Raw genomic sequence first — 21,236 nt, 5'->3', positions numbered from 1 at the left:
GTGCTCATCTACGCAGGTCTGCTTTCACACAGTGCTGCAGAGAAACATGCAAACACAACTTTTCAAAGTGACACAAGTGATGCAGCCTGAAAAAAAAAAAAAAAAGTTGGCCAGAATAAAATAACAAAATTCACTAGATTGGGGTTTATACAAATTATTTATGGATTCGTGTCAGTTTTGATGCAAAAAAAGGTAAAATTTTTATCTTCACATGATTTATTTTGGCTGCTAATCAGTTCAGATGCCAAAGATGGTCAATTTACTGTCATTTAAAACAAAGATGAACAGCAAATCGTCACATTTGAGAAGCTGAAACAAGTCTGCTACCAGCAGTTGCCTTCACTTTAACATGAACCAGTCAGATTATTCAGTTGCTGTGCTTTATTTGTAAATCTAGAAGTCTCTAAGGGGCTTTCTTAATCATCAGTGACGAAGATATTTAAGTTGCTTTTAAAATTCGATGAGTTCATCACAACAAGCTAAAGCGCCACTATTTTCTGGGCTGTTCAGAGTGAGGAAAAGTCAGGACTGTCCGGACCGAGCGGAGAAACCAAAACATGCGGGCACAGCGAGTGCAGCTGCAGGTGTTTTCATTGGAGATGAATCTACAGTTCCAAATCACAGACCTATTGAAGCGTGATGTTCTGCAACCTTCAGGTCAATTATGTAACCAGAACACTTGTCCTGCCGGTGATGCAACGGCCTTATTTCATATCCTGATAGTGTGCTTAATCGCACTCTACTATAATTCTTTAAGTGGCTTTGAATGGATTTAATGGCTCCTGGACTCAATAGATACACTTTTCCTGGCAGTGCGAGGTACTTTACGTCTGCTGAATAACATCGTTTACTCATCCTGGGTTGTCTCATCCACAGGTGAACGTCTACGTGTTGGGAAGAACGTTTCTCGTTCTGGCCAGAGAACTTTGCATCAACGCTCCTGCTATAGGTATTTGAGCTCCACTTTACTCTGTTTACTGTGAGTCATGTTATAAAAATGCTGAATCAGGTGTGTCATACCTTTCAGATATTGTAAAAACCAGAAATGTTCACTATAGATTTAGTAACAGGGAAAAGAAGCTGGAGGATGTCTGCTGGTAAATTATTAACGAAGTTTAAATCCCCTCAAATGAAAAGCTGTATACACTCATTTATCCCTTCATGCAGTATACCTGTTGAACTTCTCTGTAGCGCATGGCAATCATAGCCAATCATATAACAGCAACTCGCTGCATTTATGTTAGGCAGCTCAGATTCACAGAATGGTCCAAACGTTGGAAAATGTCTAGATAGCAGCAGATCTCTGGGCAAAAATGCCTCGTTGATGTCAAAAAGGACAGCTAGACTTCTTCACGCTGATAGAAGGGCAACAGAAACTCAAATAACCACTCGTTACAGCCAGGGAAGAGCATCTCTGGAGTACAACATGTCAAACCTTGTAGCATATGGACTTCACAGCAGCAGCAGACCACACCAGGTGTCACATCTGTGGGTTAAGAACTGGAAACTGAGGCTGTAATTCACACAGGCTCAACAAAATTAGACCATAGAAGGTCAGGAAAACGGCCCGGTCTGCTCAGGTTTGATTTGTGCTGCGACATTTGGATGGTAGAGTCGGAATTTGGTATAAAGAACATGAAAGCGGGGACTGATTTGTATCAGCGGATCAGGCTGGCAGTGGTGTAATGTAATGAGAGGTTATCCTCATGGGTGTGGAGCTGACAGCAACTGCATGACAACAACTGCTCAATATGGACCAAGCTCTGTGAGGAATGTTTGCACCAACTTTGTTGAATCTTTGCAGACATGCATGGAGAGGGTCCAGCCCAGGACTAGAAGATAAAGTGGCGAGTGTATATTACACCTTTGTGTAAAAATATTATTTGTCAAGTGGCCATAAGAGTGAGTTATTTCTTCACACTGTTGAAAGCTCCTCCAGAGATTGAAACTTCCAGAACTGGGGAAAAACTGTGACGAGGTGGAGGGCGGTCACACCAAAATGTTTTATTCTAATTTTTCTGTTCTCTGCACTTTGTTCAAATTATCTAATAAATAAAAATGGTCCTTGTTATTGTTTCTGAGAGCATCCTGTACTTTTTGTGAAGTATGGCATATTATTAGCCTATTAAACTCAAGAGTTTGACTTTTCTACATTTACAAAAACTCAAATGTGACCACCTTTGATTTTTGTAAGGCTGGTCTGCAGCTACCTGGAAGATTATGAGCTCTGATGTCCTTAAATTGAACATGACGAGCCGTCCTGCCAAAGCAGAAGTGCATTAATATTAACTATAATGTACGAAATATTTTGGGAAACTGTCAAAGAAAATCACTGGTTTAGGCTTTGCTTTCCTCGTGCATAGCTTTGCATTTCCATTATAGTGTTTTGCCAGCGTTAATGTAAGTGTGCTGTCTGTTAAATGCACTGTGCAGTTTATTTAGTAGGAAATGAATCCAAATCCTCACTTGGAAAAAGAGGCAGAACCCTTATCAGTCCTCAAATCTGTGCCTGCCAGACTCCATGCAAGTGAGGTAGAAACCTAATGTGTAGTTCCCACTTTAGTTACCAGAGGGCGCTGCTGCCCCTCAAATCCCCCACTCCCTCACCCAGATCCCATAAGATGTCACATGTGCGGCTTTCTCACATTATAACCTTTATATTTCGGCAGGTGTATAAGCATTCTTGTACAGAACACATCTGCTCATCAACAGCATCAAGCTGTTAACAGATAAATTGTATTTTACAAAAAGACACAACGTTTCTGAGGCCGTCCTCTGAAGTGCAAAACGACTCTGTTCTTGACACGATTTCTACTTTTTTTTTTTTTCTGCATTAGAATCGAACACTACATAAAGTTTGCTCCTCAGGTGATATTGCTGCCTGGACTATAGTAACAACATTGTATATAGACTTGCAATTACACAATTTGAAGCAGACCCTACTTGTTCCAGTTCTGGAGCTCAGCTTGATTACATAACCACAGGTCACTGTATTAATGTTGTTCCTACAGCAGCCGCAGCCCTTGGAAAACACAAGCTTCTGAGCGAATAACGTTAAATCAGCATTTAAATAAAAAAAATAACATTAAATTAAATAAGATAAAACGGCTCCGTCGCTTTTAAAATAGTCTCTTATAGAACTAACCAGGCCATTTAGTGTGACATTACTCAAGTGTCTTTTAATGCTACATTACTTTGAAGGTTGGGAGGCAGCGATAGACCTAATTTCCCATCAGCAGTCCAGAGCAGCTTATGCATAGAACACAAGCTCGGGGATCTGTCCTCCCTGTACTCCAGTCCCGTTGGTGCTGTCGGAGGAGCACTGGAACTGAAACGTGACCTTCCCGCACTGCACCTCCGTCATGCCCTCCTGGCCGAAGTAGCTCAGCTCATTCCCGTCCAGGATGGCGCTCACTGTGTAGAACGCGTCCTGCTCCACCTGAACGGGATGCTCGAACCACACCGGGAACGTGCTGCTCGAGCCGTCCGACACAAACTTTGTCAGGTTCTGCGCCAGGATCACCCCCTGTCTCTTAAGCTCGATTTTGACGCTGTACTCGGCTTTGCCGCCGCTCGACCCGTACAGGCCCAAACCGGCAATAAAGATCCGCTTGTCCACAGCAAACTGGATGCTGTCGCACCGGCCGCGGTAGCGCCACTGGTTGCTCCGGTAGGCCGAGGACTGGAAGCGGTGGCACCTCTGAGGAGCCAAGCCCTTCCTGGGATTCAGAGGGAAGTCTAGTTGGGGCTTTTTAGCCGCAGTGTACCACAGGAAGACATTGTGCGTCTCCTCCAGTGTCAGGATGTCCGACTGCGCAGCACCGTTTGCAAATTCGTCCAGGCTCATGGTGGGGATGCGCACCAAGAACAGCGCCTTACCCAGTACCTCTCTTTTGTTGCGAGTGGTTGGCCCCAAACCTTGTCTCTTGCATTCTGCCGTGGCCCAGTTCATGACCGCCTCAAACACCACCACTTCTTTGGTGTTGAGGGTCTCCCGCCGCAAGATGATGTCCAGCGTCTGCAGGTCGATCTCACAGAAGCCCTCCGAGCACAGCGCGAGCTCGGCCTGCGCGTCGATTACCTCCCAGCAGCGCTGCGTCAGCTCGGGCTCCTCAAACAGGCGGCTCTGAGAGAGCAGCACGCAGGCATTCTTGGCCTCCAGGCTGGTCTCCAGGAAGGTGACGCAGGCCTTGGCCAGTGCAGGGACGATGTACTTTTTGGCAGCATACAGGGTGGCCAGCACCGTGTCTGCCTCCAGGTCGATCTCATCGCTGTACAAGTACCTGGGAGAAAGAAAATAGCCTTAAATGTACAGCAATCAGACTGGCTGACAGATGATATGCTGACTAAGAAGATACAGCGATGAACACATTTAAGTGACTCTGGCTCCACATTTCTTCTTCTTCCTACTGTATCAAGAGACTCGGCAAACAAAAAAGGGAATTCTTTTCCTTCCCAAAGAAGATTATATAACACCATTATACATAATCCTACCGTTTTCCAGAAAGTCTGCAGAGCAACAATCTGTGCTACGCTTTTAGCCAGCGCTACTGAATGAGCAACAAAGGCATGTTATTTATAACTACTAGTGTGCATAAAGGCAAACTGTCAGGATGAGGAAAAGAAGGGGGGGGAATGTTGCCAGTCGAACAAAGAGCGCTGAGAAAACCAGCAATTACAGAGCACCGCGCCGCTGCCACGGCTCTCTGGTGCTCCCAGCATTTTGGCATTCGCCTCTGCTTAGCTTTGGATGAGTAATAATATGCTTTGAAGTGACACTGACTGCGCTTGTCATCTCAGCTTCTGGTTGGCTGTGCGAAGGGATGGTGAGTGGCTTACTTCAGCAGAATTAGAAAAGCAGCAGGTTCCACATCTGGAATATGGATCTCAGACTCCTCCTCCGCCAGATCGCTGTAAAACATGGCACAGAAGACGGAGCTTCCCACGGCCAGCACGTACTGAGAGGGGAGGGGAGAGGAGGAGACGGATGCGTCAGAGAAACCAGAGGAGCTCGTCTTTCACAAGTTCAACACTAGAGCCGATATATTACCTTGCATTGTCCTCGGAGCTCGTATTTAAATTTAAAGCTCAAATATCAACATTAGTTAAGTTAGTGCGTAAGCTTCCCGCCTTTCTCTGGTTTGCAGCGATTTTTCCGAGATGCGCTCCTTACCTTGTGTGCAGGAAGCTTCTGCGAGGCCCCCAAGGGCCCGACAATGAAGTGGACATCAGCCATCAGCTCATTGTTAAACATCAAGGCGTTCCTAAAAACAGAGCAGGTTTCACAAGTAAGCCTCAACTATTGTATAACATCAAGTCCTCCCACACTGCTTTTGCCTAGAGACACTGGTTATTTTCATAGATTTAGGGAGGATGCAGGGAAAGAAAGAGGACTACCCTCTTATTGTTTTCTCACTTTATCCCTCAGCCTCGAAAATGTCAGCTCATTGGGATCTATGGAAAGTTCCCCAGAGTGCTTGGTGACATTTTTAAAATGTCTTGTTTTGGCAGATCAACAGTTCAAACTCAAGTGGGATTTGTTTACTGCCAGAATAAATTAAAGAGATTAAAGAACGGTAGGAGCAAATAAGTAAAACAAACAAAAGCTCATGTTGGTTTAGATAGACGCTCCAACAGTAAATCAGTTTTCTAGAAACTTGTCAAAGTGTGCTCCAAAGTAAAAGTAAAGCGAGCATGAGCGATCCTCACAGCAGTGATTTTCGTGCACTTTGCTGCTGCCAGCTTCCGTGTTAATACACCGAGTCAAAGCGGCTGTCATTACTCTGACAGCGACTCTTTCGCACTGCGATCGGGCTTTTTGCGCACAGATTGTGTTTCTGGAGTTACCTCTCTCGGAGCGTGGGGTGGCTGCACTGCCAGCTGGGTGGGTCTACGTTGTTGTTGTTGATGTTTTGCTGGGTGGTCGGGGTGGTCGCCGCGCTCCCTCCGCCGCCGGCGCTGCTCCCGCTGGCCTGGCACACCTGCAGCTCCTTGGTCTTCTCCGCGTCAGCCACCGTAGTGCCGTTGGCCAGGTTGGTGTTGTTGGTGTTGTTAGCGGGGTACAACTCCGCAGCCATCTTCTTCTCCTGCTGCTTTTTCTTGCTCGACAGGGACAGAGTCAGGATCTCATAACATAGCGGCAGCCGGCCCGGCAGCTTGGTTACCTTCTTGGACTTTTTCAGTGTTTCTGGAAGTAGCAGCAAATAAGTCAAACACCTCATGATCCGGCCATGATGGAGCAACCTGCAGTCTGCCGTTGGCATCTGCACGAGCAGCCGATCTTCTGGGTTTTTTCCTCCTCCCTCTCTCTCTCGCTGTCTCTTTAATACCCGGTGCAATAAACTGCTGTCGGGCTCGACATGAAGCTTGTCGCTGCGGTGGATTGAGTGTTTTTCTTTTTTTTTTCTCTTTCCTGTGCGGTCCGGTTCCTACAACGCCGGTTTCAAACGGCACCGACAGCGAAGTTTACGCGACAGCATCTAAATATCCCCCCAGGCCCACTGCTGTCCGTTTCCACATCCACTCGCAACTTTCGACCTCAAACACTTGTTTTTTTTCCCCCCGTTCCTCGGCGGTCAGCTCATCCTCTCCGAGCGCACAAATGTCCGCGAAGCTTCGTTTGTTTTCTCCCTTTTCCAGCGAGTGGGTAATCCGGATAGTCGCAGCTGGTAGTCAAGTCCAGCCTGTTTTATTCCCACCCCGCCTCTGCGTTAATCCTCACGCACATTTCTCTCCCGATTTGTTTTCCCCCTTTTTCTCCGAATCGGCTGTAGACCGACACGAAGCCAGCTACGATGTTCCGCTGCTGCCGAGGTAAATAATCATTTGTCGGGAGTTTTTAAGCTCCGCTCGGTTTTTTCGCCCCCCCCCCCCTCATTTTTTTTTTTTTTTTTTTTTTTTTTTTTTTTTTTTTTTTTTTTTTTTTTTTTTTTTTTTTTTTTTTTTTTCCTCATTTTTTTTTTTTTACTCCTCCCCGCCTCCCCCTCCTCCTTATTTTTGGTCGACTCTCCTTGAACGCCCAGGGCCCGCCGAGGACCAATAACAATCACGCACCGCGCTGACGTGAGGCCAAAGAGGCCCCTCCCTCACTAGCTCCGCAGAGTGCGTCACAGGACAGACGCTCTGATCTCTCCTCCTCTGGGCTGGAGTGAAAGACAATACACACCAGGGGGACAACATAAGTAACCCCCCCAACCCCCCACCTATGCAGACACACACTTCTGTTTAGGACGACCCCTACAGATGTGTCTTTGTGTTCCCGTGTGGTTAATAAGTGACTTAAAATTTGTTTGATGCCTGTGGCAGTCCCTCTGTGGCAGTCCCTCTGTGGCAGTCCCTCTGTGGCAGTCCCTCTGTGGCAGTCCTGGGACTTTTGTCTTTGTGCGCTTTTTTTTGTCAGTTTTGCATCCCATTTGTATAAGTCTTTGGTCATTTTTAAAACATCTTTTATTAGACATTTTGTATATATTTATAGTTTAAAAAATTTTTTTGTGCGTCCCATTTGCCAGTGTTGATTTCATTTTATATTTCTTTGGTTGTTTTCTCTCTGTGGTCATTTTTTGTCTGAAGATCATGCATTAAACCTGTAGGCTGACAAGTTGTTTGTTCCTCTGCACAGTTAACAAGAATTGCTCCTCATAGGACAGTGGTCACATTTTAGATTAACTTGCTTGAGTGTTGTGCAGTACTGCAGATTTTGGTGTTGATCCTATACAGAGTAAATGCAGGGCCAGTATTGCTGATACTTTTAACTCATAAAGGCAGTTTATGTAAGGGAAAGCGGCGTGTCATGATTAATGAGATGAATCATCATCAATTGGCAAATTCTGAACACATTTTAATGACCGCTGAGTCCGTAGAGTGTCAGAATGTAGTACAGTAGTACATTTAGTTAAATTTTCATTTCTAAAAAATATTTATTTTACACAATTCAGTGGGCTACACACTGAACTCAGAGAATAGAAACAAGGTATCGATCCTACCTCGCTGGTAATGATTTGATACCAATACAGCCTTGCTATCAATGCTATTGATACCCGTATCATTCACCTATTGTTCATTTTACAAACACTTTTGTCCTCGTTGTTCAATTTCTTCCAAATTTTTAAGGATACACTTCAAACTATTCCACATATGCCAGATATGGCACGTTTTTGGCTAACAGCTCTTTGGGAAACACCTTGTTGGTGCAAAAATACTATTTTTATGCCTGTCAAACTGACAGTGATAACAGTGACTGTATTATCTGTATTTCTTTTTTTAGTAATTGCTTAATTAATTCTGTTTAGTTACATTAATAACATTGTAAGTACAGTGATAAATAAAACCATTACTTACCCTGCATCAGTGTTTATTCAGTTATCCTTTTCTGACAAAATCAAGCAGTAGGTAATTAAAAACGAATGCACGAAGGCAACAACGATGATGAAATGTATTTAAACGTTCGTCAACAAAAGGAAACGAGATGAAAATATTGTAGATGAGATCTAATTAGAACTAATGAAGTTGTGTAGGTAGGCGGGATGGGTTTGGAAGTGTTCCAATCAGAAGTAATAACCTTGTGCAGTAAGGTTAGTCACGCACATTTGATCTGGCCCCCGGGAAACGGTACAATTAGCTCCCATCCTCCCCGTTTCTCATGAAAATGAAGCAAAATGTCAGCGTTTCAGAGGAAAAGAACGGTGCACACGTTTCACATTTGATTTCAAGGAAAAAACTTTAACACTTTATATATTATTTAACTGACTCAACTTTAGTTTTAGTCTACTATAGTCAACTAAAACAAAAAAATTAGATGCCTAAATTATGCCTGCAACAAAATCAAAATTAACAGTGCCTTGCAGTATATCAATATAAAGTGTCTAACAAACTAGTATAAATGTAACAGTATTAGCAAAACTTTCTGTTTGTTTGCTACATTGTAAATTCCTAAAAGCTGCTTTTACTTGACGTCTAATTCTGGTCATTTGTGAAGTAAGTGATCAAACCAACAGCACGATATCATGTACGGCGATTTAGCTTCAGTGGAGCTGAAGACCAGAAAATGATTTATGAAATTTTATTAGGCTTTAGGTCGCACTGTAGTGCTGCCATCTTGTACTGCCGTTCATCAATCACACACAGAAGGATTTATTAGAGAGACGGAGTCCTGTACCCAGAGTAACACAAACTAGAATAGAGAGCCATTGCAGTTTTGGGGGTTGAGGGAAGGGTGCAGCTTCCCCATGACTGAATGATAACACTTTAATGCTATTCATGAAGCCCTGCTCCCACATTTGATTGAAAGGAGCAAGTTCGCGGCCCTTCTCTGGGGGTGGTCGAAGTAATTTGGGGGAATAGAGGCGAGGCAGGTTGAGGTAAAGTGGCTACACGAAAAAGGTAAACTACAGCACTCCATCACAGAAAGACTCCGGGGCTGTTTGAGCATCACAGATTGATTATATTCAACGGTGAAAGAGGATTTGGGCTGTTTTTTTTTCTTTCTTTTCTTAAACAACCTATTTTAACAGCCTGGTTTTGAGTTTACAGACACAGAGTAAAAAGTTGGAGCAGTGATGGCCAGCTCTGCACACGTATCATTACACGGTGCAGAGGGGGGAAGGGATCAGCCTGGATCTTATTACCAGCTGGCTCTACCAGCTTTCCACTGGGCTGCTCTTTAAACAGAGCCTCTGACTTCAAAAGGTATTTGACTCCACTATCACAGTCGGGGCACAAAACTCGACTTTTAGTCTTCAGGCTACAGTGGGAACCGGATTCCTCCTCATTTGAGTTTTAAACTGGATTTCAGAGCATGGTAAAATCAGTTTTCACAATAAAAAGCGACTAAAGGCAAACGGGCCACCTGCCAGGCAGTTTCATGGTAAAAGCAGGTGGTCGTGATGTTTTTAAAAAGTATTTCGCATAAAGTTTATGACATACAAAACTGTACAAGTCTCTCAGAGACAGAAGAAGCGAGCAGAAAGTTTAAGGAGTGAGCTTGCGATTGGATGATTGCCCATCCAAATCCTTTCGCCAGCTGAGAAAATGTGGATGGAGTCGCTGAATGAGAAACAGGCTGCTTCGAGGTGCACTCAAGCTAAATGCTAATCCTCCAGTCCTCCAGTGGAGCTAATTAGCAGCCAGCAGTCAGAAACTGGTTTTAGTGGGAAGCTCACAGGTGGTAGTAAGTTGAGATCTGGATGTGTTTCAGGCTGGATTTTGGTCATTTTTTTTCCCATTTCTTTTTTTTTTTTTTTCTTTTGGCCTAAGAGAGGAAAAGTGTACTTGCTCTGGCATTTTGGTCTGTTTACTGTTCACACAAACCAGGGCTTGTAAACAAAAATCCATGGGCACGCGAGCAGCAGTTTATTGGACAGAGCTCTGGCTAAAGTGCCATCAGGAGAGGCCTCTGGCTCCATGGTTGGAGAGAAGCTGAATTAAACTTGAGCACAGTGGCCTTGAATTTGCCGCAGTTTATCTTCTCCAATCAGTCAAACACGAAACAAATGTTAAATAGGATACTTACACTCATAAACTGTGTAGCGTGCTGCAGTTGCTTTAGATTACATACAGGAGCTGCTCATTCCTCAGAAAGGTGATGGGCAGTATCATCAAATCACCTTTGAAAAATAGCAGCTGAGGTATCAACAACAAAAATGATGTCTGGTTAGGAGGTGAAGGGCATCATAGATGACGATGAAGCATGAAACAGGATGGTGGCATCTCCTCACAGAGCTGCGCATGATCATCAGGCATGAGCACATTTAGTTCACAACCTTCAAAATTAGCTCCTTGACGTCAAAGAGTCAAACAACCCTGAAGTCTTTTGTGCGTTCCACCCAGTGTGAGAAAAAGTCTTCTCTTTGATTGGCCTACAGCTTCAGATTAGGCTCATCTAAAATATTCACTTCAGTTCAATTTTAGTTTTATTAATATAGCTTCAAATCACAGCAAAAATCACCTCAAGGGGCTTTATAAAGGCCGTATCCAAAATAATCTTTTTCAAACGGTTATATATTTTTAAAGTGGTGCACACAGAAGCTTGAAATGAATTTAAAAGAAATGTCTGAATGTCAAGTTTTACTGTTAGCTGTGTTGTAAGGTAACCGCCCTGCATAATATAGAAAAATCCCACCAATCAGATGACACCTTATGAACAAGCACTTGGCGACAGTGAGAAGGAAAAACTCCCTTCTAACAGGAATAAGCCTCCAGGAGAACCAGGCGCAGGGAGGTGCGGCCATCTGCCATGACCGTCTGAGGGGGGAGGGAGACGGGACGAGAGACACACTGTGGAAGAGAGTCAGAGATTATAAATAATGAATGTATGTGGTGTATAAACAAAATGAATCACAAAAAGGAAACGTTTTGTTCACTAACAGAATATCGTTTTTTGTTTCACTGTAAAAATCAGAAATTATAGTAGAAACAAGAACTTTGTCATTTTAATTGTTTATCTATGTTTTTACTTTGGCATATTATGAATGGAGATGAGGGCATAGAAAACCTGAATGGTTCCTTGATGCTATACTATGAACTGTGGATGTATAGCGTCCACAGTGTTGCATTATTATGTTGACTTTTAGAATCGGCTGTACCAAAGAAAAGTACAGTGGGGGGAGTACAGTGGCATTGTTGTACATTTTTAAGGCTGTCCTTGTGATTAACTTGGGAAAAAAAACAACAATCTTTCCTTTTGCCCCCAGACCCGTGCCTTTATATTCCCCGTTTTGCCCAAATGCTGGAATTTGGTGATAAGACTCGCGAGGTCTCCATGACGGCGCTGCGTCTGGTGCAGAGGATGAAGAGGGACTGGATGCACACGGGGCGAAGGCCGTCGGGACTCTGTGGAGCAGGTAACTACAAGCTGAAGCAGCACTGGGTATCTTCTTCAATTCGCAGGAGGGGTGCTGGTAGCAGCCCCGAGGCTCTGAGCAGCGGGACTGAAAATCTGAGGAAAGAAAGTGATTAATGCTCTCTGCTGGAAAGTCATGGTGCCCTTAATCAAGATGCTTTAACCTCAGTTTCTCAGAGAGCCGATCAGTGACCGGAATGCTTTGTACATGTTTTAGTGCAGTACAAGAGGCTCATTCTCTCTGGCAGGGAATAATAAAATAAATTTTAATTTTGCCACATTTTCCTGGTGACTTGATCAGTGTGATAAGGTAGTGAATGTAAGCAGATGCACTCATGGGGCAGCTATAGATCAGTGTAAGAAGGGCTGCATGCACCTTCAGAGCTCTAACACAAGGATGTATCTGACTGCTATATTTTGACAGAAAGCAGTGGTTCCCAGGTTCACACTGTGCATGCTTACACTACTAATTATGACTAATTTTTACCATGAGATTTGTTCCGTGCACTTAAGCCCTCCTGGCCTTTGATGCTTGGAGGCTCACACACAAACAGTTTATTTCTCTCGCTGTCTGGGTTATCGTGTTATCACGACATGATTCCCAGGTTAGGCAGCCTGAGCTGAAAGATGCCTGTCAGCACGAGTTGTTTCATAGAAACTTGTCTTCCTGCCAGTTTTAGTGGTTCTCAGCATTTTTTCTAAATGCTGAGAACGTCTCTGTATAAGCTTTATGTCTTAGCATCCCACTCTTCCAACTACATGAAGACTTTTGGTTGCAAACGCGATACCTGTCTGTTAACTCCCCAAAGAGAGCTGTAAAACCTGTCCAGAGTGATGTGTTTGGAAAGTGTCAAATCTTCCCACAGCGCTTTTAACATATTAGGTTTTTGGTAGTGTCTAACACGATAACTCAAAAGGTTTTGAATGAATTCTCATAAAGCTTTGTAGGGGTGTAGAGTGGGGTCATGTTACCAACCCATTAACATTTGGCTCACATCCACCAACATCTTCCAGGTCAACCTTTTTAAATTCGATCCCAAAATGTTTTATATCTATAAAGTATTGTTAAGAGAAGCAGAATGAGCTGCCTGTATAGTTATTAATATACTGTAGTATAATATTATCTAATAAGGTTATTCATGTCTAGTTATTTACAAATCAATAGCTATTACCCATGAAAAGTAAATCTGTCATGTTGCCTTTATCTGATTTTTACTGCACTACAAACTTCTTAAGGTATGTTTTTAAAAAACAAAGAAAAATAAATGAATATATACAAATTACAATAGTCTTCCCTTCAAAGTAAATACTGCCCAGAGAGTTAGTGCAGGTTTGTGCTCTCTGACTGCTTCTTGTTTTATTTGCACTTGTTTCATTTCAGCTTACTGTGAGAGTCTTTGCTGTCGTTTGCGTTCGAGCTGGTTTCTCCTCTCTCTGCTCTTGATTTTACTGTCGGTGTACTCGTCACACGTGAGTAGTGGAGGAGATTTGACGCTGGTGACAAAGGATAACAGTTGTGTTAGTGCACTGGGATGAAAACTTCCAAAGAAGTGTGAGCTCCAACAGTACAGACGAAAAGTGGGAGATAAAGAGAGCTCTGTTGTTGGAGCTCTGTTGCCTGAAGCATGAAGAACGTGTTGTTGTAGCAGGAGGGAAATGCCTCCAACTTCTGAGTCTTTGCTGTTGGCTAACTCTGTGCTAGTCTACTTCTCCCCTTAGCAGCTGCTGCACTCCTGCTGACATGCAGCACAGTACACAGAGCAATGTAGACCTGAAGTGCGTCGATCCGCTCTGGATACCCCATCTAGCTTTTGAGGCACTATTGGACTGATACCTGGTCCAAATATCAGAACGGTGCTGGACAGTTAATAAATGATACATGATTCAGTTACTTTTCTAAGTTCACAAAGTCATTTCAGTTAGTTTTAAGTTTTTAAAAGTCCAGTTTTTATCTTTCAGCTCTAAATGCTGATGGGGGTAGTGTAATCACCCCGCCGGGTGTGGACACGATAACTTGGTCGAGTCTTGGTGACCCTGACCTCAAGGTCAAGGTTAGAGGTCAGGTTTTCTGAAAACTCTAAGTTTCAATGGAGCTTGAAAAGAAAAGCGACTGAACCTCTTTAAGTTCATGAAGATGTTTCACGCCTTATCTGAGAAGCTTCTGGAGTTGATTGCAATGACTCAAGTGCAAAGTCACCGATGAATTTCAGATTGACACCATAGGTGCAGTCTTATAAAATGAGAACATTAGATTATATTAACCAAAGACGAGCATTGTTTATTCACGGGTGCTGCACGCTAGCAGTCAGCTGCACCTCTCGCAGTGTTTGCAGCCTTGCTGAGTGTTCCTACTGTGGATCTTTTGGTCACCTGCCAGTGAAACCTGTGGGAAAGCCGATCCTGCCAGCACCTGTCTAAGCTGGCTGCAGCGTGTGAGGTTTTGGTTTCCCACCAGGTACGTCATCGTCTTTACGGGACTTTGGTGGTGCAGTTTATATTAAACAGCTGAACTCAAAGGCCTTCCTTCCTTATTGTGTTGTGATTGCTACAAAGCCCAGTACATTGAGGCTTTGTGCATTACCTGCTAAGACATCCTGAAATCGAATCGCCGCCTTCTGCTGCTCCCTGCATGTTTACTCCCATGGTTTCAGTTTTCATCTTTCTCTGTTACTCTGCTGGATTACCTTAATATTTAATTACTCATCATAAATCTTTGAGAAGGAAACACTCAAATGGAAGAAGGAAAAGTTTGTTCCTAAATATGATGCAAATATCACTGTTGACGGTTTTAAACATATGCAAAAAAAAGTTTGTGCCAGGAGAGACGAGTTTATAAGTTGCTTCTTGTGATTTCAAGGGCAAAGAGCTTGTGAATGCGAAGCGACGAATGTATTCTGCAAGGAAAACCTGCAAATCTGAAGTCGTGTGGTTTTTAAGGTAATGGCGATGAAAAATGTTTGAGAAAGTCCTCAGCGGAGCTAAAAAGCCACCACTTCACTCCTCAAGGCTGTTAGAAGTGTGCATGTGGAAGTGGAAGCACGCATCTATCTTTTAACAGGCTCTTGAGCGAGGCAAGTCTAATGACAGTTACATAACTGTTCCCCTTCAAGGCTCACACTGCAATTCATTGCATAATATTAGCGTTGTTGTTTCTCCTTTTTTTAATGTGGGGGTGGGTTTGTTGGCTCTGAGGTGCCCCCGTCTTGTTGGCTGCTCTTCACTGTTTAAGGTGCACATCTAAAAGTGCCTAAAACCATAAGCGCATAACTTTTTTTTTTTTTAGTGTTTAGTCACATCTCGGCCTTTTCTCTAATCATACACGGACACACGTTTTGTTATTGCTTCTGTGCAGATTCTGGTTAAATCTCATCCCTGTGTGTGTTTGCTTGTTTGTTTCCAGCCCTTCTTGTAGCTGCTCGTCTACATGACTTTCGGCGCACTGTCAAAGAAATAGTCAACATCGTCAAAGTTTGCGAATCCACGCTGAGAAAAAGGTGGGCGATCAAAGTTTGTGATTTGGTAGAAAATCCCGGCTGTGGAGGCTCGAAGTTTATGGGATTTGTCTGTTTTTGCCAAAATGAGCAGCAGAAGTTCCTTCTTTAAAAGTTCTGCTGGTCCAGATGATCAGCCCAGATGTTTAGTTGGATCTTAATTACCTAACTTATCTTTTGTCTTGTAACGCCACTTTGCGTTAGACTGACAGAGTTTGAGGACACGCCGACCAGCCAGCTCACCATCGAGGAGTTCATGAAGGTGGATCTGGACCAAGAGTGTGACCCGCCCTGCTACACAGCCGGACTAAAGAAGAAGAAAGCCCAGCAGGTGTTTTTCCACACAAACCTCAGCCTTCAATTCACCCCAATTAATGTGCCATAGCATTAGAAATGCACATGCGCATCAATTCTGATCAACTCAATTACTCATGAAATGACCCATTCATCCCTCCACAGGGAATATTAAAATTTCATCCTTTATTATCTTGATGGTGACATACAGCCCTCAGGCTTTCCCCAATAATGGATGAAGGGTATTAACCTCTAAACTAACAGCATCAGTGTTGTCGGTGTCCTCACACTTTGTGGGCTCTGTAAAAGGCCATCGAGCTCTTTTTAAGGCATTGTCCCACATACTTGTTGCTTTAACAGATAACAGGAGACATGCCTGATGATTTAGGGGTGAGTGCGTGTAGAACATATCTGGTGCCTAATTTTCAGGTCTTAAATTCCATATAGCTTCTGTACTTCAGTAGTTTTGGGGGTTTAAAAATGCTGGAAAAAATAAGTCCTTTTTTCCCCCACTCACCATTATTTGAGTAAAAAGTATTTCACAATAGAAGTTTTACTTTGCTTTATTCCTTCTAGTATTCTAAAGGGATTTTGCACAACAAAAAATGGACTGACCTGCAAGCAGAGCTAATGAAACTTGAGCTAACTGCATGTGACTCCCATTCATCATACATGGCGTGATGATTACTCATTGCAGAGCTTAACGTCTTCATTTTTCTGTCTAATGCCAGCCTTCAAGAGGAATCACCTCACTCTTGGGACATTTCCACAGCGTGACGTCTGGCCAGCCTGCCATTTAATTAAATACAATGTGATTGTAAGGCTGGAAAATGTTACTTTAAAAAAGGCCGATGAAATGAAGTTAACGTGTGAAGGTGTCGTATTGGGCTCGTGATTGAAGACGACCAGCTCGTTAATCAGAGATGAAAAAGGCTTTATTACTTGAAAGGCTGTTACTGCATTAACCCAGGTTCAGGTGACACTTCGTACTAGGATTTATCATAATCATGATTGGAAAAATGAAATCTGAGTATTCTCCATATCAATATTGTTGATGTTTGATGAATGCGGTGGCGATTTCTGTTAAAAATTAGATATCATTAAAAAGAGTCGTTGCTTTCTGGAGACGTTTACAGCAGTTTGTTCATTCTTGGCCACAAAAACTGTAAACTGTAGCCTGACAGCAGCAAATTCTCAAGATCTTGAGTTTTTCTTTGTGGAAACTGACAGATGGGCTTCAGAGAGTCGGAGCGTACTTGTTTTTCACCCGGCTTTAACAAACAAAAGCTGTGAGATGTGGCCAAAAGTTAAAAAGTGGTAATTTTTTTTACTGATCTGACTTTACTGGTGGAGCTTTTGCCCAGTAATGAGCTGACCTTTCTCATGCCATAATGTAAAAAAGAGGAAACATTGGAGTTAATGTAAAAGCTTTGTGAAAGTACTCACAGAGTGCTGTTCTTTAGTCGAGTCTCACACCAGCAACATCAAATCAAACTCACGCACGTTATACACCGGGGAGGAAAAAGCACTCTGAGAGCAAAGGGTGCTGCCGTCAACCACCCCAGAGCCCTCGTGTTATAACCTTCTTTTATTCTAAGAGGTTTTATTCAGCGATCGTTTCACCCTGTAGCCACTATTAGAGAGGAAGCTACTTTCATTGTCTCATCCAAACCCTCTCTTTTCTCTCCCTCGCTGTAGCTGGAGATTGAGATCAAGAAAAAAATGGATGACGTCGAAGGTATGAATGTCTCGTCGCTGTCTTTTTGCCACCACAGACACAAAGTCCTGGCTTAAGTTTCTTTTATTTTGTTACGTTTTCAGAAAAGTTTGTGTGTTAAAGATGGACATTTGGTTACATGTTGTTGTTGTTTTCTTGTTAGTGTTTGTTGACCTCGACTAAAAGCAGATCAGTGTTGGATGTGGTTAAAGCAAAGAAAACATAAATAGAGGACATGATTTAGGCTCCGTACAACTTGTAATTAACCTTGCATTATGTTGCACTGCTAACATATTGTGCTGTAATTATGGGACTATGAGAAATATAATTGAATGGGTTAGCCTAGAAAGCCCTAGAGGATCACGCAATCTAAGTCTTTATGGAAGAGTTCCTTTGACATTGTTTTACACCTTCAACAGGTGAAATTCAGGAATACCAGGAAGAAATAGATGCAGAGCTGGAGAGCAGCAGACCCAAACTGAGAGGAGTGTACGCTGCCTATGCTAAGGGAGGTGAGTGATTTCAGAAGCCCTTCTCATGTCCTCAGCTGTTTATGTGCTGGGGTAAACAAGACCTTGCTCTGCTCCACGCAGGGTTGTCTGGAGGTTTGGGAGGTTTTTAGTGGTGGACCTTTCAGTGACTGAACACTGCTGCTTGCTTATGTTGGCTAATGCATATTTTTTTTGCAGCAGCACTGTATGTATGGAGTGTTTTTTAAAAGCCTGAGAATCCAGACAGTGTGACCAACTAAAGTCTGATTTGCTGTCCATATTCTTCCGAGGTTGTACTCTGGTATGTCAGGAGACAGGTTTGCTCTGGAGCTTTGGCTCTGTGGTAAAAAATGCAAATCCCAATTTTCACAGGGACAGTTTGAATTTGACCTCTAAGGAAATATCTTAATAGGAAATAATATCTTATACTGCTGGAAAGCCTTAAACGGTGCCACGTTTGTAAGTAAAATCCATTGTTCAGCAAGGTTGAGTATGTGGGTTGTGATCATGAAACACTTGCCAAACAGTTTATTCTGCTATTTGTTGGGTTTGTTTGTTGGATTGGATGATTGAAGTCCGAAGAAACGAGACATACGGGCGTTTAACAAGCTGGGACCTCAGTAGCATGTGGAGGAACCGTACACTGCCACAGCAGCCTGGTACCACCTGATCATACTGGTCAGCAGCTGTGAGTGTAGCATTGTTACGACAAAGGAATAACTGAGCACAAATGTCTTTTCTTTCTGTGCTACGTTTATTTATATTTATGTTCCCGCTCATAACTTGTTACCATTCTATAAGTTTATTTAGTTCTTTATTGGCGTCTCATTGTTGTATGATGGTGAGCAGACCACAGTGGATTTATTGCCAGGGGCCCTAGTTAAAGAGGGTTTTATTTATTTATTTATTTATTCATATTATATTCTTTGTATAGACTTTAAACTCATGTTTAAGGTGCATGAGTTAAGTTTGTGGTGCAGTATTAAGGTTAAACGTGATATTTGAGTGACGCAGGCCTGAAAAGCCAACTATGAAGGCACTACATTCTGTATTGAAGATAAAACCATTGACCTTGGATTATAATAAAATAACCATTTAAAAAATGGCACCATGACCTTTCTGGAGCTAAGGATAGAAAAGCTGTCTCTCGGCATTTTGTCTGTTAAACAGTGTTTCAGGTTTAGCTGCTAGTGCGGCTACCGATTTGCAAGCGAACATCTCGTAGCGTGAATTCTGAACACCGAGCCGACGTGTCAGCGAGTGAATGCAGCAGCAATAATAGAAGCTGCTGCTGATTTGGTTGAGTGGGACGCCCAAATCCAGATATCAGAGGGGAAACACCGCTGCGTTAATGCAGGACGACGCTTTTATTTGTCTTTCTGTCGCTCACTCGGGCAGGACGAGAACTCTGAGCTGCTGTTTGTGAAAGGCCCACCCAGGAAAAATAAGACACAGCAGACTGCACTCCCTGTTGCTCTCACCCTTTATCTCTTTCTACCTTTGGCTCTTTATCTCAGCCTCAGTCTGTCTTTCTTCCTCGCACACAAACAAGCCCCGGTATCCCTCTGTTTCTACGCAGTGGGGGGGTCGCAGGTCTGTCACTGATTTCAGGCATGTTGTTCTTCCAGCTGCCGTGACGCTTTCAAATCCGGCAGCAGTTCGTTTCTTCTCAGACCGAGTTGATTTCCCGATTTGAGGTCTCGAGCCTGTGAGGGGACATTTTAATTATGGCTGATTAAAGGACACATTTTAATTAGGTAGCAGGACAGCCACAACTATGATCCCAATTACTTTGTCAGAATATGAATATTTATCACCATTCCATTTTCTGCGACTCGGGAAGCCGAATAAATTCCCTGCACTTGTGGGATTTTAGATCAGTATCTTGACCCTTTAACTGCTGTGGCTGCTTTCAGTGTGCTGGAAAATGTGGGTTTGTTTTTTTCCACTAAATTATGTTTAATTTGAAAACTCTAACTATGGTGTACAATTATGCAGTCTTATTAATCTTCAGGGAATACTCAGGAGTTACGAACTACATAAAATGAAGCAAAGTAAAAGTGGGAATTTTTTTCAAGGACAGATGTTTTTGTTTTTTTTATTGTGAGTCTGAGAATTAAACAAGTCACCTGCCGGTTGTTATAGCATTATAACTGCATCCCTATATGCTGTTAAGCTGACACACATGAATGGTTGTTTCAGTCGCCTTGTCCAGACACGTTTGTGTGTTTACATTTTAATAAACATGGTGACAAAAGTTAAAAGCTTTCAGCGTGTTGTTTATGGTCCAATTATCTAAATAGCTTAGCATAAAGACTTTGCACACAAAGTCGTAAATGAATGACACATCGCCACGTTTGTCCTGCTCCACAGATTTGGAAAATGATGACAAAAACAACATTCTCTCCATGTCACCGAAGCTGGTGGACGACGAGGAACCAGAAGACGAAGATGAGCTTCGAGCTGTGGCCAAGCACTTTGGCAAAGACCTTAACGAGCTCACACTGGAGGCTCTGATAAAACTGGAGCAGAAGAGACCAGAAGACGAGGAGGGGAACCAGGAGCAAGAGGACGACGGGGACTTCCCACAGAGAAAAGCCCCATCGCTGGCGTTCCTCCTGGGATCGATGCCCTCATCAGCCACACTGGGCCTCTCAGAGTCCATCAGCAGCTGTGTCACAGACGAGAAGGAGAACGGTAAGTACAAGTTATTTATCAGCTTGGAATAGCTCCATCCTTTTTCTTTATTTATTTGCAACATCGGACATGAGATTATTGCTGATTTCTGTTATAATCTCATTTGTTTGTCGTGTCAAGTTTCGTATGCGACCAGCATTTTAGATTTATTTTCTTTAACCTTATTTGTTCCTGCCTTGTTACACTGCATTTAATGTGCCATAAAAATGATCCAAGACAAGTAGAAGCTTAATAAACCCTGACTGTGCAAACAGTAGTTTAAAAAGCAATTTGAAGACGGCGGTGCGTTTAAGACGAGACGTCAGGCGTTATATCGTCTGCCTCAGCAAACGTCTTTATAAAAGCAGGTGTACCCTTGAGAATGATCTGATTCCGAGTGCTGCAGTGATATCATTCATCCTTGACTGTGTCTCGTACGTTCAGTATCACCATAATAATCCATAATCATGTTAAAGGATGCTCTCACAGGTTTAATTGCAGTAATTAACTGGGCTCTATGAATGAAATAGGCTGTGCTGTGTTTGAAATGTCTCCTGTTCTGCGTTACCTTTTCTTTTCGAATGTGTGGGAGGATGTGTTTGCTATATGTCTGAACCCTCGAGGACACTGTAGATCAAAAATGTTCATGTTGTTGTAGTGTTTTGTTTATTTGAGGGACTTTGAACCATTTCTCTCCAGAAACGACATTTAAACATGTTTATTTGGATAAT

At 43.0% G+C, this 21,236-nt stretch overlaps 2 protein-coding genes across 2 annotated transcripts in view; one reads left to right on the top strand and one right to left on the bottom strand.

Annotated features, from left to right (window-relative positions):
* The window catches only part of brf1a (BRF1 general transcription factor IIIB subunit a), a 125,347-nt gene that overhangs the window by 26,172 nt on the left and 77,939 nt on the right, over positions 1-21,236 (top strand). The window contains exons 6-12 of the mRNA XM_005728598.1: positions 877-949; positions 11,688-11,837; positions 15,237-15,330; positions 15,532-15,658; positions 17,320-17,359; positions 17,758-17,850; positions 20,203-20,526. Coding sequence (XP_005728655.1) covers positions 877-949; positions 11,688-11,837; positions 15,237-15,330; positions 15,532-15,658; positions 17,320-17,359; positions 17,758-17,850; positions 20,203-20,526 — 901 coding nt within the window. The remainder of the gene's footprint in view (positions 1-876; positions 950-11,687; positions 11,838-15,236; positions 15,331-15,531; positions 15,659-17,319; positions 17,360-17,757; positions 17,851-20,202; positions 20,527-21,236) is intronic.
* On the bottom strand, positions 2,642-6,864 carry LOC102213166 (BTB/POZ domain-containing protein 6-B-like). Its single transcript, XM_005728595.1, has 4 exons — positions 5,848-6,864; positions 5,174-5,264; positions 4,840-4,958; positions 2,642-4,283 (listed from the first exon to the last, which is right to left on the bottom strand). The coding sequence occupies exons 1-4, from the start codon at positions 6,261-6,263 to the stop codon at positions 3,251-3,253; spliced, it is 1,659 nt and encodes a 552-aa protein (XP_005728652.1). The 5' UTR covers positions 6,264-6,864; the 3' UTR covers positions 2,642-3,250.

This window comes from Pundamilia nyererei, unplaced genomic scaffold (assembly GCF_000239375.1).
Source record: "Pundamilia nyererei isolate P.nyererei 1_Seehausen unplaced genomic scaffold, PunNye1.0 scaffold00029, whole genome shotgun sequence".
NCBI lineage: Eukaryota > Metazoa > Chordata > Actinopteri > Cichliformes > Cichlidae > Pundamilia > Pundamilia nyererei.
This window is presented reverse-complemented; position numbering and strand designations above follow the sequence as displayed.